We start from the raw sequence: 17,825 nt of genomic DNA on the forward strand, positions 1-17,825 counted from the left end.
CAAATCTTTGACAATGTCCTCAGTAATCCAAAACAATCTTATTTGGGAGCTTTGTGACCCTCTCCTCCTGTTCTTTTCTCTCCTGTCTCTACTTGAAACAACTTTTATGTTTGAATAACATGACTGCTAGCTTGCACCTGCAGAAACTTAAGATTGGGCAGCCATTTACATATTACCCAGCAATAATCACTGCATATGCGGGCTATGTGACACCAATACCAAAGAAAATACGATTAGATTCATTCTGTTCAATGTGTTGAATCTATTTTTGTGATATTTCACCATATAGCTTATCTTATCCTACTGCTGGCTACAGACTACAAAAGTCTATGGTGTCATACACCACAGCATAGGGGGAAATGCACATTTGAGGATATTGATTTCTAAGGACATAACCAGCTGGGTGTGCTAGGTTTCTACTGTTTATTGATGAGACATGATGCATGCTGGCCCCCTGTACAGTAAGGGCCCCAGTGCAGCTACACTGTCTATACCTACACCCGTTTGGAACTTGAAAATGGTTTCAAGTTCCAAAACATCCTGTTTAGATGAGGAGCGGCTCTGACATACAGAATTGTTATTATGTAAGCCTATTGGCTACCTGGATGTTTACTGGTGTAATTGGAAGGTGTTTAGTGTAAAAATCCCCCTCCAGGCTTATTTGACTAGAATTTGAATGGATAACCAAATGTAGGCTACACGTCAAAGCAATCTGTGTGTGTTGTTTAGCCACAACTTTGAAAACGTACCTGTTTCATTTCCTCAATATTGTAAAGAAAGCTATGAAAACTAGTCAAACCTGATTGGTCAACAAGTTGAAACTGTGATATGTATACATTTAGACACATCTGTCTGCAGACAAAGAGAGGCAAACTGTTGTCAAAAACTCAGGAAAGAAGGTTTATACTGTAGTTGAAGGAACGTGGTAAGAAACTTGTCTTTATCTTATTATTATTTTTGTCTGTGCTGTTATATTTTATGAAAAATGACAGTGGAATTTGATATTTAATTTCAATACTTTTTTTGACTTTTTTACTTTGTTTGAAGCTGAACTAGAGATAATAAAACACCAGAATGATGAATTAATGAACAAATTGTATTTGTATTCATATACAACGTGTAGCTACTTTATTTGTGTATTAATATTGGATATAAGTAAAGGACAACTGGGGCCTGTTCTACAAAGTAGGATTTGACGGTAGCGAGGTTTACTTCGAGGTTGGACTAGAATACCATTACCTTGGCTACACCAAAACAACTGTGGGGTTGGGACTTTTTATTTAAAATTTTTTTACTTACTTAACGGCCGAGGCACTGAAAGGACCGACTGTCTGATTTTAACATATTCCAGGCTCTTGCTAAGTAAATTGATTATTTGATTAAATAAAAATTAAATACATTTCCAGTGGACAAGAGGTCATTTTCAAATGATTAATTTACTCGATTTTATCAAAACAACATGATACACTTACATGTAAACATTTTTGTCCTTGTATTTGCTCCTGCCTTGTTTGTTTACCTTTTTTTGGCTTTCCCTGGTAACCTAATGTTTAACATCACAACGCTATGAACCATTAATAATTCTCTCAAGCAAAGTCTGCAGAGACGTGGACTCACAGAAGTGTGAAATTAGGGCTCAAAAACGTCTGCGAGGTTGACAGTGGGACAGCCCAAAGCCCTTACAGAAGTGTGGAGTGTGGAGATTGGGATTCAGCCAGATTTGTGCATGGCTGCTCATTTTATGTGAACTTTTATTAAGTTTTATGTCAATGGCTGGATTGAGAAACCCTGGGTTGATTTAGAAGAGTTGATAACCAGCGTCGTAGTCTTATTAGGCCTACCACTTTTGTTTGTTAGGATTGTTAGGATTATTGAAGTCATATAACAAAAAGATATCCTGGTTTGTGTTGAACTTGCTTCGTAGGCCTAGTATAGGATCCTTGTCTCTCTTATTAACATTATTCTTCCTGCTTTTTCTTGAAAAGCCATAGATCAGTGGAACTCTGCCGGACAATGTAAAGAGCTGCAGCTCTATCAGTGGTTTCAAAACCAACTTAAAGTCTGTTACAAGCTGCTCAGTTGTGTACTCACTGAATTCTATCTCATGGTCTTCATGACTTGTTTTCAAGCATAAATTTGTGATGTGTTGTTGTGTGTATTGCATGTTTTGTGTGTAGAACTTTGTACTATGTTATTGTGCAATCATTTTGTTCTGACCTACTGTTGGACTACAAATGTGAATTAGCTTACAGCTATAATCTAGTAAAATGGCAATGACGCAAAGGAATACACAACTTAAATATGCAAGTGAGGTGAGGATAACTAGACACAACCACCGCAAAACCCTGATAATTTATGTTTAAAAACTGTACATGGTCACTTTTGAATTAAATAGATTTAAAATTGATTTTTTAGAACAAAGGTGTAAAATTTGTTTTTCAACAATTGAGCAACCAAAACAACAAAATCCAATTTATTCAAATTAGTATTTTTTTTTATACCTTCAAGTACATGAACAAACTGTTTTTGCAAATATACTTCTAAACTGTAAAAACACAAGTGATTTCAAATTAAATTCATTAAAAAATTTAAAAAATGTTTTGCTAATCGAGTGAGATAAGTCAACTTGTTCACTGTGCATTTCCCTTGTTTCACAATTTCCAGAAATTGTAATCCAGTTAATTGTAAACTGAGCTGAAAGCTGTCCTCTGCACAGCTGCTTAAGCACAAAGACTAGTTACAACCTGCTCATTAAAATGTCCTGCTATTTTTCAGTGGAAATTGGGTCCAAATGAAATCAATTGGTTTTGTGTCAATGTCCGCCTTATACCTATGGTAGGTTTTAAGTTTCCTATTTTATCCCACAGAAGGTGCTGACATGAAGTTGAGACTGTTGGCGGTGGTGACTGTGGCGCTTCTGGTGCTCAGCCCATCCGAGGCCCAGACCATCTCCAAATGCGAGCTGAAAGACAAGCTTGAGGCAGCGATCACCCTGCCCAGAATCCTTCAAAGATTCAAGGAAAGACTCCTGGCAATAGGTAAGTTTAAAAATGCTAGATTACTGTAGGAGTCACTCTGCTGTCAGGGGAATCCAGAGCAGGAAGACAGATAAGAGATTTGGTTCATGCAAACAGGCAAGAAAAAAGGGCCAAATGCAAATTTGGAAAAACTGATAGACAAACAACAAATTGATTTTTTTAAACTCTTCCAACAGTGGTTGAGACATTTCAGACAAAAATGTCTACCTGTTGGTGGTGTTTGATTAAAAGTCAGGGAATCCCATTGATTTTCATAATCTCAGGGCATAATTGACCATACATGTATGCAACAAGATCAATTCCATGCCCCTCCCCCTCTCTTTTGCAATAATATTTTTTTTTGTATAGTTTATTATTCACATGCACTTACAGTATGTATGTATGGAGGCACATAAGTAGGTATATTTGTTTATATATGGATGTGGAAATTCTCAGTGTATTTATATACCTGCAGTATGTGTATGACTATATTATACATATGCATGTTTTCTTCATTCTCTTTCAGTTTAAATGGTAAAACTTTAAATGCCAATTTCTAACTCTGTACCAGTACTGCTTCACTATACACATCCAGCAACTCGAGAAAATTTGCCTTCAGTCTTATAACGTGCAGAAGCCAAACATTCTTTGCATGAATCCAAATCAGAAAAGTCCAAAACAAATTTTTTGGCTTTAACAGCGCTTCAGTTTGAAAATATTGAATGATTTGATAATACTATGAGACAGATTATATTCTCATTTCCTGACTTAAAGGACACGGCTGGCGAGTTTTTATGTGTATGTCACATAATCAAATTACATGTGGTATTGACTCAAAATAAACTAGAGTGGCTGGTTCCCGGTAATAACACGTCACCTAGCGGCATGGCTTTTTGGATGACATTATTGGTCAGTTGGTCCACAATTATGATCCAGACAGGAATATCTAAACAACTATTGAATAGATGGCCAAGAAATTTTGTCCCTAGAGAATGAATCATAATACCTTCAGGGATCCCCTTACTTTTCCCCTACCACCATGATGATGTTGACATTTGTGGATCTATTTTAGGTGACGTATTGCATTGAAATTTGGTACAAAAATCCATGTTCCCTACAGAAAGAATAATGTTTAATTTAGCACCGCCAGCAGGTCAAATGTTTAAATGTTGTCCAATACTTTGGTTTATGATCAGATAAAGAACCTGCAAAACTAGTATGGCCTCATAAAGCTAGCGTGGCTTCAGACTCAATTTTAGACAACAATGGATCTTAATGGCACAAAGGAATAAGATACATCAGGCTTTGAATACACACAAATAAGTTTTATAGTACAGTAGGATCAGTTAATACAGATCCTTTAAAAGGTTATGATTGGTAAAGATTAAATGGTGAGGGTGCCGCTGGAATAAAGCTCATCATGCCCAAAATGCATTCACTTCAATTAAATTTTACTTATATAAGTTATCTCAATGCACTTTTTATATAGAGCAAGTCTAAACCATACTCTTTATATTATTAGTTGGGTTCATCCTCTGGGGTTGATTCACTTTCTGGCAATCTACCTGTTAGATTTTGATATTTCCTGCATACAAGTTGAGGTTTTGAGCTGATGGTGGTGCTAGAGGAGAGATTAGGGGGCATAAAATCATTAGGATTCATCCTATGAGGACCATGAATATTCAGTCTGCCTTCCCTGCCTTCAGTTGTCTGTCACATGGAGCTGGTGTCAGAGTTTCCCAGGATGGAAGACCAAAACAGTAGGGAGATCACAATATGGCCCCTCTCCGGGGAGCCTCCAACGACAACCTGGCCTACACCACCAACCCGCCTGGATGAGCCTGAGGACCCTTTAATCCCAATATGGCAGAACGACAGGCAGCGACGGGCCGTCAACAAGCCTACACCATCCACTCATCCTAAAACGTCCATTAATCCCAAAGCATCCCCTCGTCCCAACACATCCACTCGTCCCAACACATCCACTCGTCCCAACACATCCCCTCGTCCCAACACATCCCCTCGTCCCAAAACATCCCCTCGTCCCAACACATCCACTCTTCCCAACACATCCACTCACCACAACACATCCACTCTTCCCAACACATCCCCTCGTCCCAACACATCCACTCGTCCCAACACATCCACTCGTCCCAAAACATCCCCTCGTCCCAACACATCCACTCTTCCCAACACATCCACTCACCACAACACATCCACTCATTCCAACACATCCATTCATTCCAACACATCCACTCATCCCAACACATCCACTCACCCCAACACATCCCCTCGTCCCAACACATCCACTCACCACAACACATCCATTCATTCCAACACATCCACTCATCCCAACACATCCACTCTTCCCAACACATCCCCTCGTCCCAACACATCCACTCGTCCCAACACATCCACTCATTCCAACACATCCACTCATTCCAACACATCCACTCTTCCCAACACATCCACTCTTCCCAACACATCCACTCACCACAACACATCCATTCATTCCAACACATCCACTCATCCCAACACATCCCCTCGTCCCAACACATCCACTCGTCCCAACACATCCACTCGTCCCAACACATCCACTCGTCCCAAAACATCCCCTCGTCCCAACACATCCACTCTTCCCAACACATCCACTCTTCCCAACACATCCACTCACCACAACATATCCACTCATTCCAACACATCCATTCATTCCAACACATCCACTCATCCCAACACATCCACTCTTCCCAACACATCCCCTCGTCCCAACACATCCACTCGTCCCAACACATCCACTCGTCCCAAAACATCCCCTCGTCCCAACACATCCACTCTTCCCAACACATCCACTCATTCCAACACATCCATTCATTCCAACACATCCACTCATCCCAACACATCCACTCACCCCAACACATCCACTCATTCCAACACATCCATTCATTCCAACACATCCACTCATCCCAACACATCCACTCACCCCAACACATCCACTCATTCCAACACATCCACTCATTCCAACACATCCACTCACCCCAACACATCCACTCATCCCAACACATCCACTCATTCCAACACATCCACTCATCCCAACACATCCACTCATTCCAACACATCCAGTCATCCCAACACATCCACTCACCCCAACACATCCAGTCATCCCAACACATCCACTCACCCCAACACATCCACTCATCCCAACACATCCACCGACCCTACAGACCAGGCCCAGCCTGGAAACTCTTCAACTACAATCCGTCCCAGGCAGCGACGGGGTGTCAGGCAGCTTCCATCCAACAACACTGGTCCTACACCATCCACCCACCCTCCACACCTGGACGAGAAGGTCTGGGCACTCTATGGTCTTTTCCAGCTCAGCAGTCACCTGGTCTGCAGCAATGGCACGACTCCATCACCCAACATCTGTGGGATGGACTGCAACAGTGAGTTTCAATCTCAGTCAGATCTTTTTTGATCATGTCATCATTATTGTCACTGTAAAGATGTGAGCAGACTGAATGCATAGTCAATTTTTGCCTGGAATTATTTGCTCAAACAGCCTAAAGTCCCAGATGCACCTTGCTAGTAGCCTATTTACCTATTATGTGTGTGGAGTGTTTTTATGTGACAGCTAAGACAATTAACAGGAACTACAGCTCTCTCTCCATTTTTCACTTTCTCAATTTACATCTCAACCTTAAACCGGAAAACTTGATTTCTTTCCAGACTTGATTGATGACAACATAAGTGATGACATCAGCTGTGTGATGATGATCTTCAAACAGCTGATGTAAGTTCATTTTTAAATATCTTCACAGTGGACTCACAAGGTGCATCAAATATCAGACAACCTGCACAGAAACTTACTTTTAAAATTGTTTGTTGATTTATGTTGAATTTCTTTACTTTTAATAACCTCAGTTGCCTCATTTACAGCTGATGGTTTACTTTATTGTAAAATGACCTCAGTTATACATACATTTTTAATCAGTTATGCCATACCTGGAATCATTCACTTCCCGAGGAGAGAGGAAGAATGAGTTAGCTTAAAATTTGCTTGACAATTAGATGGAAACACAGCTATTGTCTTGTTTGGCTTCCTGTCTGACTGCTCCCTAATTGCCCAATATGTTTCACATGTCTCTTGTTACCTCTACCCCTCTGGTGGATTTTGTTGGTCTGTTCCTTTCATTTTCAACCACAACTACTTAGTTTATGTTTAGCAGTCAGCCTTCTTCCCTGTGTTCCCTGGTGTCTTTTGGAATATCTACTTGTTGAATTCTGAAATGTTGCCATGTTTTGGATCCTCACCTCACTTGACAGTTCCAACATTTGTCAAATGAAGTCTCTCTAACCTTTATTTATTCAGGTAGCTTCACTGAGAGCAACCTCTCATTTGCCCCTGCACACCATTACACATTAACAACCTGGTCACAAGCTCGCTTCTCTTACCTTTGGGCCACCACTGTCTTTGCTCTATGTTATTTAAAATAGGAACTAAACCCGAATGCTATGAACTTTTCTATCTGAATATTTCCACAGTGCAAAAGTCATTTAAGTTAAGTTATTAGCTTCATCTTTTTTAAGTTTGATCTACTGCTTTTAGTTGTCTGCCTTTTAAAATGCAACAATTAATAAATTACAACCATTACCATTTAATCATGTTATCAATACAGTTTACCCAACAAAAACATTTGCATACCTTAAGTAATGTTGATCTCTTCTGTTCATTTGCAGCATCAAGATCATCTACCAGCAACAGTGCAGTAATCAGAATCCCTCTGAGTACTTTGCTGAATGCTCTTAACCTAAATACATTTAGTGCCAAAGCTATCACTGGAAGGATTCACTACCTCCCAAATGAGTGGCCAGTGATTTATGGCAATAATAAAGTGAAGCATGTTGCTCTGGCTCTGTTTATGTGATATCTATAAACCAAAAATTAAGCCTGCCACATAGCATTGGGCACAAGACCGATGAAGGAATTTCCACAGAAACAATGAAAATGGTCGAAAGATTGGTTCTATAAATATTATGTGTTATTATTGCTTCAGCAGCAATAATGAATTCCATTATTTTGTTATTAGGTTGTATGATTTGAGTCACCAGCACACTACCAACAAGTCAAGAGTCCTATATTTAACAAATGTAAGAGACCCTAAATAGGTGGGGCTGAATCCGACATTTCACTGTATATTTATTATTGTTTTTTGATCTTCCCGTCTTCCTGCCAACACCATCCTTCTAATAAAAAATGATTTTATTTATTACAAAATGTGACAAAATGGTGAAAATACAGCTACTATGTAATTTTGAATAAAGAGCTATTTACCGGTTGTTACAGCCACAAAATGAAAACAGGCTGCTGATTTTGGTGAGAAAGCCCTAATGTGGAGGGCTAAATCTGGGATTACAAAAAGACTCTCACAAAGATGTCAGACTACCCTCCCTTCAGCTGAAGAAAACTCCCACCCCTTCTTACAAGGTACAAAGTAATTTAATGTGTTGTTTTGGAAACAACAAAAGTTTATAAAACGTAAAGAAAGTTTGTAGTCCCTTCATGCTACACACACAGAACTTGTTTCTCCTTACATTTAATCTCTCATGCATGTACTTCTATTATTATGTTTTATCCATTACATGTTCTTATTATTATACTCATTGTATTAGTCTGTCCACATATGGAGGGTTTAGGTGACAGCTTTGAGATTGTTTTATTGTTTTGCCGTTATTCTGTTCCCCAGAACATAGAAACCCGGACTGTCTAAATGATTATGCTTCCCTTTGCTCTGGGCCAGACGCTTGAAGCTGCCCTGGGCAGCAGGTCTCTGGACCAGCTGTTGATTGTTTGAGTACTTCCTTGCTATTTTCTCCTTAAATAAATTCTGAAAGAGAACTGTTGCTGTAATTCTTTTATTTGCTCAATTATCCACCAGGAAATATCCATGAATATTCCACAATGCATTTTTTGCATTTGTGTGAGAATGTAAACAGCAGCAACATGATGATAAAATGGTTTTCATCACGTTGAAAGTCTGACGTCTGGGAAACAGCGTTCGAGTATGAGGACCAAACATGAAAACACAGAGTCCGCCTCTTCTCATCATGCTAGAGTCTTGCACCTGCCGAGTGCTTCATCCTGGATGTTGATAGGGCAGGTCTCTGTAAAGATGTGGGCAGTCTCTAATTTCTGTTGCTTGGGCAACATGAGTCCCATTTTGTCCAGACCGGACCTTCAGTAGCAGCCGTAAGTCCAAGCTGTGCCAACGTGGCCTATATCCCGGCTCTCTTTCCCTCTCTGAGCGACACCACGCCATGGTACCTGGTCCACTTGATCTGAGTGGTGGCTCAAGGTTTGCTGGTCTTTAATCCAAAACCCTGTCTTCCTTTTTAAATTAATAAATATTTCTGTCATAGGTAACGTGTTTCGGCAATAAAGCCGTGGAAAAAAAAAAAGAAAAACAAAAGTGTTGCGACGTTTAAAGGAGCTACCGGCTGGTGCATCTACATGTGCTGCCAGTTGCCATAGCAATAATAATGTAAATTTTTTTTATGTAAAGCACTTTGAATTGCCTTGTTGTTGAAATGTGCTGTACAAATAAACTTGCCTTGCCTTAAGAAGTTCTTCACATTTCCTAATGTGACAACGTTTTTTTTAAAAAAAAGGAAAATTCCCACTAACAAGCCTTCCTTCTCTAACCTGTTGAACCTGAACTTAAAGAAGAGCAGTGTCTCTCCTTAGTGACATGCTAGATGTTCAATATTAGAATTTAAGTAGCCATGACTTTACCAACAAGCTTTTCTGTAACTTATCTAAACTTATTTTAACCCAAGCCATAATCTTTTCCTAAAACTAATCAAGTAGTTTTGTTGCCTAAACATAACCAAACTACAACTGTTTCACAATGTTAACCACATGTTTTATGCCATACGCTTCAACACCCCTTAACTGTGATGTAATAAGCGCATACTACAGCCTGTCGTGAGCTAGTGCTTTGACACACTACAATTTCTTTTTGTTTTATTTCATCAATAGACATTTCTTTATGAATACAGAAAGTAGTTCCACCAGGCTGCTGGTACATAATGCATGACAGCTGCTAAGCAACATACATCAAAGGCTAGAAGGCTATGTTCACACTGCAGGCCTGAATGCTCAATTCCAATTTTTTCCCACATCTGATTTTTTTTGTTTGACAGTTCACATTATAGTTTAAATGCGGGCCATATCAGACTGAAGTATGAATTGTCCACAGCCTGAAACTGACCCGCATGCGCAGACGAATAAAAGGAGGTCACACGCAGCACGCTGTTGTACAGATGTAAACAAAAAGCCACAAAGATTAGTTCCAGTTAGCTCATACTTCTAACCCTCACGATTTTCACGGACGACTCCAGTATTTCATTACCCTTTCCTGGTTTCCTCCGGAGATCACATTTCTCCCTATTTATGACAAATGTTCACAAATTTCTGTCCTTTCCATGACATACATAAGTAGAATAGGCCTACGTGACTTAGAAGAGAGCTCGCGACCCAGTGGATTTGAGGTAGAAGAAAGGGAAGTAGAGAGCAGATGATAGCAAGGTAGAGGAGAAAAAGAACCAAATGTTTAATAATGGCTTTTGTGGAGCCTAGCGCAGAATTGCTGCTCTAAAGTGACGTCAGAGTTGCATGAACTCCGATCTGACCAGACTGAGGTTGCATTTCAAAAATTACGACCTGTATCGGATTTGGACCACATATGAAAGTGGCCCAAATCTGAACTGGAAAAAATTGGATTCCATGTGACTTGAGCTGCTCACACTGTTGATGATGATGATGGATTTGGTTCACAATCTGATACAATCCACCACTGCTGGTGCCTGATCATGCAAAACATGCAGGAGTGATCACAAAAACTTGGCAATAGATTTTGAATTTGGTGGGAAGCCAGTTTAAAGAAAATCAGATCACAGTTACATGAGACCTTTTTGATGACCCGATCAAAAGCTTTGCAACAGATCCCTTGTAAACAATCCAGGGAAGTCGTGCTAAGATTCTTGAAACACAATAGGTAGTAGTAGGAATATTAGTGGTAATAAAGTAATAATAAAAGTATCAATATTAACAACAATATAATGAGAGAGAACCTGTTGGACAAGGCAAAGTCAAGGGTTCAGATAAAAACCCCTGTGTTTGTAGAATATAAACATATTTTATAAAACTTCCTTCATTCCCATATTAACTTCCAGTTGTACATGTATCCTCTTACAAAATGGTGCCTTCTGTTACTTTCAATCACATCTGTCCTATACATGTTTGATTTATCAGCCTGGAGCACCAGATGGGTGGGGACTTTATTACAAGTTTAATATAAAAAATTGCTGCTCTCTGTATTGTTCTTTCTTTTGTTGGGCTTAACATGATAGCTGTCCTGGCCTCATTTTTAACGCACACTCTGTATTCACTGCTGCCACACTGCCAGCACTGACACCCAATGCTCTGAAATTATTCATGTAATCATGAGAAGGAACTGTTTCACCTCTCGGGAAGTTCTGCCAAATCTCAAGCTTAGCTTTGGGTTTCTATGCTCTAAATGGGTCATGGAGAAAAATTATCCATCTACCTGAAAACATGTTTTCAGATGTACAAGTTACGCCTTCGTCCTGCAGAGAAGACCATGAGACTAAAACCAGACTATGGATGGATAATGGAGATGGATAATTTTTCTCCATGACTCATTCAGAGCACAGAAACCCAAAGCTAAGTGTGAGATTTGGCACAACTTACCGAGAACCGTTTTTATACGCACAGGGAACGGCCTTTATTTGAGGAGAACAAAAGATGAAGGTCTCTCTGATTCACCATTGGTGGCTCAGCAGACAGTATATATATTTATCATGTCAGGCTGTTTTCAGAGATGATATCTGGAGTCAGGATGAGAGTACTTGAGGTGTTTCTCTTGGCAGTGCTGGGCTGCAGTCTGGCTGGTGGGAGACTTGTGTCCAAATGTGAACTGAAGGACCAACTGATGATGGCGATTGGTCAACTGATGATGAAGGCTGAAAAAGGAAAGGGTGTGGAGAACTTGGTAGCTAAGAGTAAGTCCTGGTTGTAACTCTACAATGTGATTCATAATATTTTTTGATGTAGAAATTAACTTCGTTTTATATTATGTTTGAGACCCCCTGGGAGAGCTGGGATGATTGAAACACTTTTCAGATAAACGTGAATTTAAAAGATAATATTTTTTTGTTGTGATTAACAACTCATGTCTGTTCTATCAGTACCAGGTGCTATTTTGTACAAATCTGGCTTTGGTATAAATCTGGCCAAAGCTGAGCTACTTCGTTGGGTGTAGGTTAAAATAATTATCTTACTTACGTGACTTAACCAACGTTAGTCATGTTACTTACATAAATTACGTAGCTTAACTAAAAACAATGTTATCTTTTTTATCACATGGGAAATGAACACCAGTGTCCTGGGGGAAAGTCCACCCATCCACCCCAACCGCATCCTTACTCAGACGTGAACTATGATGCTAAGGGGCTCCCCACTGCGTTACAGAATGACGCCAAGGGGTCTTGACTATGTCCATATGTGACGACTCGGGAGTGAGAAGGGTACTTTACGTGGCATGTCCACCCAATTTCTTAAGCTTTTGGTAAGTAGTGCGTACAGTATGTGCTGACATAGTTTGGCGTATCAGACTTGTTTCATTCGTTCCGACTCTCCCATATGAGAATAAGGTATAACTACTTGTTGTTGTTCTTTAATTCCCTTTCGTCTCAATGGTAAAAATTGGAATGTCATGTTTTTAATCTGTAGGGCCTACATGTACTGCCTTTTGAATAAAAAGGAAAAGCCTTAAACATTGGAACCTGAAGACATCAAGTTACACAAGAACATTTGCAATCTTAAAATGTGCAGAAGCCAAACATTTTCTGCATGAATTATTTGGCCGAAAAACCCAAATCTGAAAAATACAAAACAAATTGAGAAAACAAATAGCAGAAAATAATGGATAAGCAAGTTGAAGCTCAGTACTCTTTTTTTGTCTTTGAGGATGCTTAAGTCTAACAAATGATAGTATGTTAATACAAAGAGATTTCTTTCTCATTTCCTGGCTCAAAGGACAATGTTGGCGTTATCCTATATTTTACTTATTTGGTGCTTTAGTGAGAATTTATGTGTACATGTATCTGGTATTGACTCACAATAAACTGATATTACTAGCTGCATGGCTTTATGGGTAACATTGTTGGTCCACGACTTTGATCCAGACGTAAATTCCTAAACAGCTATTGAATTGATGGATGAATCGTGCTAACTTCAGTGACCCTCTGACTTTTCTCCTGCCACCATCATGATGTTGACATTTGCGTAGCCATTATAGAACGGATTGCATTGAAATTTTGTACAAAAATTAATGTTCCCTTAGGAGGAATTTTAACAACTTTTCTTTTGGCACCACCAGCAAGCCAATGCTTTACTACTAAAGTATTGGCGATACTACGATACAACTCTCCAATACTTTTGTTTATGATCAGATACCTACAAAACCAGTATGGCCTCACAAAGGCTATAGACTTGATTTTGGATAACAAAGGAGCTCTATGGCACAAAAGAATAATCTATATAAAACTTGTAGTTTTGTAGTGCAGTAGGATCAATTCATACAGATACAGTTTGGTAAAGATTAAATGGTGAGGGTGCCACTGGAATAAAGCTCACGTAATGTGTGGACGTCTGGCTGAAAAAGTGTGACATTTGAATGAAATTGCTGGTTGTCAGTTAGTTGCTCCCTTCTATTCCCTTCCTTCAGTTGTCTGCCATGTCGAGCTGGCGTCGGATTTTAACACCAGTGAAGTGGATCAGCTGATTCCCGGGATGGAAGCCCATCACAGTAGGGAGAAGAGGGAAGCAGGCTATGAGGGCTTGTTTGGCCTGGCCGAGCCTCAAGGCCCTTTAATCACAATTCGGCCCCACAACAGGGAGCGACGGGATGTCAGACATCCTCCATCAAACACCTGGCCTACACCACCCACCAGTGCCAGACCGTCCACCCGCCCTCCACAACCGGATGAGGAGGTCTGGACGCTCTATGGTCTTTTCCAGCTCAGCAGTCACCTGGTCTGCAGCAGCGACATGACTCCATCACCCAACATCTGTGGGATGGACTGCAACAGTGAGTTCTAATCTCAGTTAGTGCTTATATCACCATCACTATTGTCACTGTAAAGGTTTGTGCTGACTGAATGCTCAGTAAACTTTTGCCTGACATTATTTGCTTAAATTTAATTGTTAATTTGCTGCAAATGGCCAGTGTACTGACTCTAGAGACATTAGCTGTACCCATCTAGAAACCTATGCTCCAATCATGTCTGTGTGGAATGTGTTTGTGTGACAGTTCAGACAATCACTCTTCATTTCTTCTTCTCTCCTCGGGAGAAGCATCCATTTTTCACATTCTCTACTTGCATTTTCCCATGAACCAGAAAACATGTTTTCTTTCCAGACTTGATTGATGACGACATAAGTGATGACATCAGCTGCGTGATTACAATCTTGAAACAGCTTATGTAAGTACATTTTTAAATTTCTTCACAGTGGACTCTGCATCAAAAGTCAGAGAACCTGTGCTGCAACTTATATTTAAAATTATTTTATTGATTTATGTTGACTTTATTGTAAAATGACCAAAATCTTTATACATCCATGACACAATTGTTAATTAAAGCTTCAAGCAGCGTTGGATAGGCCTTCGCTAGTGAAGCGCGTTGGGGCACACTTTAGATGCCACTGCTCTGCCAACACAGCTCTGAATTGTCACATGCTTGGGACACTGAACTTACTTACTATACTTTATGTCCCACTACGTCAAATGTTGAATAGGTCGTGACATGTTCATGTAAATCTTGTGATAATCATCACAGAGAGTTGACCTCCTGTTGCCAGTAGGTGGTGCTATGATTATATGAAATTTTGGCATGTAAATGTGTTCAGGGTGGAACTGTTATCAAGCACGTAAAGTCTAGTGCAGATTTGAGCATGTAAAGTGAAGTTACAATGACTTACTGTTTCATGGCAAAGCATGGAACTTCACTGCCACACCACAGACATGCCGTTGAACGAAAACTCACAAGTTCAACAAAACAACATGGCCATCAATGTGTTATGGATTTTCTGAGACAGTTTTGGAGTTTATATGCCCAACCTGCTAGGAGTAGTTCATCACTGCATAAAACGCTTCATTTCCTGTAGCCAGTAGATGGCGCTATGACTTTGAGTGAATATTTGCATATGGATGTGTTCACGGCGGGACTCTTATCAAATATGTAAGTTTGGTACAGATGTGAGCATGTACACTGAAGTTACAACAGTTTCCTGTTTGATTTTCGACGGAAATTGACTGTACAACTTTTCATCACCAATGTCATTTGATTGCACAGCAAAAATTTCAGGTTGATTGGATAAATTCGTAGTAGATGTGTTCAGGGCAGGACTGTTATCAAATGTGTAAAGTTTGGTACAGATTTGACTATGTACAGTTAAAACAACTTCCTGTATCTTGGTGAAGCATGGATCTTCGTCACCACGCCAGGGAAAAGCTGTTAACCGAAAACTCATTAGCTTCACAACATAGCATCATCAATTTGTTAAGGGTTTTCTGGGACAGTTTTGACGTTGATATGGCCAACCTACTAAGGTGTAGTCCATCACAACATAAAACTTGTCATTGCCAGTAGATGGCTTTATGACTTTGAGTGAATGTTGGCATTTGTATGTGTTCAGGGCATTAGTGCACTTCCTGTTTGATGGTGAATCTTCGATTTTTGATGCCACGCCACGGGTACGCTCGTCAACAAAATATCAGTTTTAATTGTTAATGGGATTAGACTGCACAGCGAAAATTGGATGTCGATAGACTAATTCTCTGGTAGGAATTTGTTAAAGTACGGAGTTCTTGTTGGGTGTCGGGCATCATTCCAAAAGGCCTTTTTATACGTCGGGTCATGATACATGTACCACAGAGATTTTGTACATTTAGGGGCAAGTTTATCCCTGATGTGTGTGAAAGCACAAAAGTGAGTTTTCAAGCAGGTCTAGGCTGCCAAAAATTTGGTTCATTTGCAGAAAAAAAGACAATAAATCATTCAATTCCAATTCATAGTTTTCAGTCACGTGACATGCGCAGGGACTTGGAGGGCGAAACAACAGACCAACATTGCAGCTCAGGCCGCAAAAGCAGTTCAATTTTATTTGGATCACCTCTCATCTTAAGAAAAAGAAAGACATGAACACAAAGTGCAAGTTGGGCCCTTCTGATCCATGTCACAGCATCCACTGCAGCATTTCTACCGTTAAAAACTGCCAAGTCCCTGCTGCCTCTTGACTGCGGTAATGTTTGCGTTTACCTTGTGGGAAACCCCTCATCTAACACAGCCCAGGCTTGTCTCTTCCTCAATTAGTGCATCCGAAAGCACAACAACCATTCAGCAACAACCATTCCTTTGGAGCATGTGGCCGGGAATTACACATTTTACCTTTAAATAAAATGAAATAAAAATGAGATATAGCCTATTACTTCTACCTCATTGAAAAATCAAGAATCTATGACTATGCAAATATTACAAACTACAAAACACAAGATGTCTTCTAATGTCACTGAAAAGTCCATTCTCTGTGCAACCTAGTCTCACTTGTCAAGATTCAGATGAGTGCAAAGCAGGAGAGAGCCCAAAAGCAAGACACTGGAGAGCTGACAGCAAGTTCAGGGATTTGTATGATTTGTATGTTTGCCCTATATGATGGAAATTGGAACTACACGCTAATGCTATGAATATTTGTTTCTGAATATTTCCACAGTGAAAAAGGTTTCGGGGCTCCCCACTGGAAGGAACTGAGCAAAATGTAAGTTATTATCTTCATAACTTAATAAGTTGGATGTACTGCTTTTGGTAATCTGCCTTTTAAATGAAATAATTTATGAATTCATTACCATTTAATAATGAAACCAAAACAGTCAGTTTACTTAACAAAAAACAACATTTGCATAAAAAGTAATGTTGATCTCTTCTGTTTATTTGCAGGATCAGGCTCATCTTCCAGAAAGAGTGCAGTGTTCAGGATGCCTCTGAGTACTTTGCTGAATGCTCTTAGTGCTGCAACTGTCACTTGAAGGATTATCCACCTCTCAACTGAGTGGCCAGTGAATTATGATGATAATAAAGTGAACCATGTTGCACTTGTTGCGTTTGTCTATAATCCAAGTCTTTGTTTGAGAAAATTGTCCTATTAGTATTCTGTTTTATTATTGCTTTGACAGCACATTTAGCTAAATTATTAGGCTGTGTGATTGACTCAATCATACCATCATTGGTCCGGCACTTCAGCCATTAGACTCAGGTCTTGGTCTTTGGTCACGTTGCTGGTCTCCCACCTTTGCCACTGGCCTCCGGAGGGGTTCTGCCATATATGCCTGGAGTCATCTATTTAACAGATGTAAGGGACTGTACAAAAATAAATGGGATGGAGAAGGGAGCTTCACTTCATAAAAAAAGAAGGTCTTATTTATTTTATTTATTAGTATTAGAATTATTATTTTCTTTGGATCTTACATAAATACAGTACAGTGATTTCTAACTTCTAAAACTATACAGCCTATATACAACACTGTTTTAGATGTATCTAAGACAAGAATTCAGTTGGAGATATGTATGTTGCTGTTCTGACTTGGTACCACTAGGTGTGTATATACTGTATATTATTCATACGTATATGACATCCTACTGATCAGAAAAAGATTTGTCGCATGATGCTTA

The 17,825-nt window shown here is 39.6% G+C and overlaps 2 protein-coding genes across 2 annotated transcripts; both read left to right on the forward strand.

Annotated features, from left to right (window-relative positions):
- The first annotated feature begins 778 nt into the window (after window positions 1-778).
- On the forward strand, window positions 779-9,635 carry LOC119897934 (mucin-5AC-like). The gene is made up of 5 exons (XM_038711991.1): window positions 779-925; window positions 2,868-3,038; window positions 4,724-6,460; window positions 6,744-6,807; window positions 7,755-9,635. Exons 2-5 carry the CDS (start codon window positions 2,879-2,881, stop codon window positions 7,822-7,824), a joined length of 2,031 nt encoding a protein of 676 aa, XP_038567919.1. The 5' UTR covers window positions 779-925; window positions 2,868-2,878; the 3' UTR covers window positions 7,825-9,635.
- A 4,186-nt stretch (window positions 9,636-13,821) lies between these two features.
- Window positions 13,822-17,242, forward strand: LOC119898800 (lysozyme C-like). Its single transcript, XM_038713041.1, has 4 exons — window positions 13,822-14,188; window positions 14,519-14,582; window positions 16,870-16,914; window positions 17,094-17,242. The coding sequence occupies exons 1-4, from the start codon at window positions 13,891-13,893 to the stop codon at window positions 17,161-17,163; spliced, it is 477 nt and encodes a 158-aa protein (XP_038568969.1). The 5' UTR covers window positions 13,822-13,890; the 3' UTR covers window positions 17,164-17,242.
- Window positions 17,243-17,825: the final 583 nt, after the last annotated feature.

This window comes from Micropterus salmoides, unplaced genomic scaffold (assembly GCF_014851395.1).
Source record: "Micropterus salmoides isolate LMB-PRFRI ecotype aquatic unplaced genomic scaffold, ASM1485139v1 Ms_hic_scaffold_1, whole genome shotgun sequence".
Classification (NCBI taxonomy): domain Eukaryota; kingdom Metazoa; phylum Chordata; class Actinopteri; order Centrarchiformes; family Centrarchidae; genus Micropterus; species Micropterus salmoides.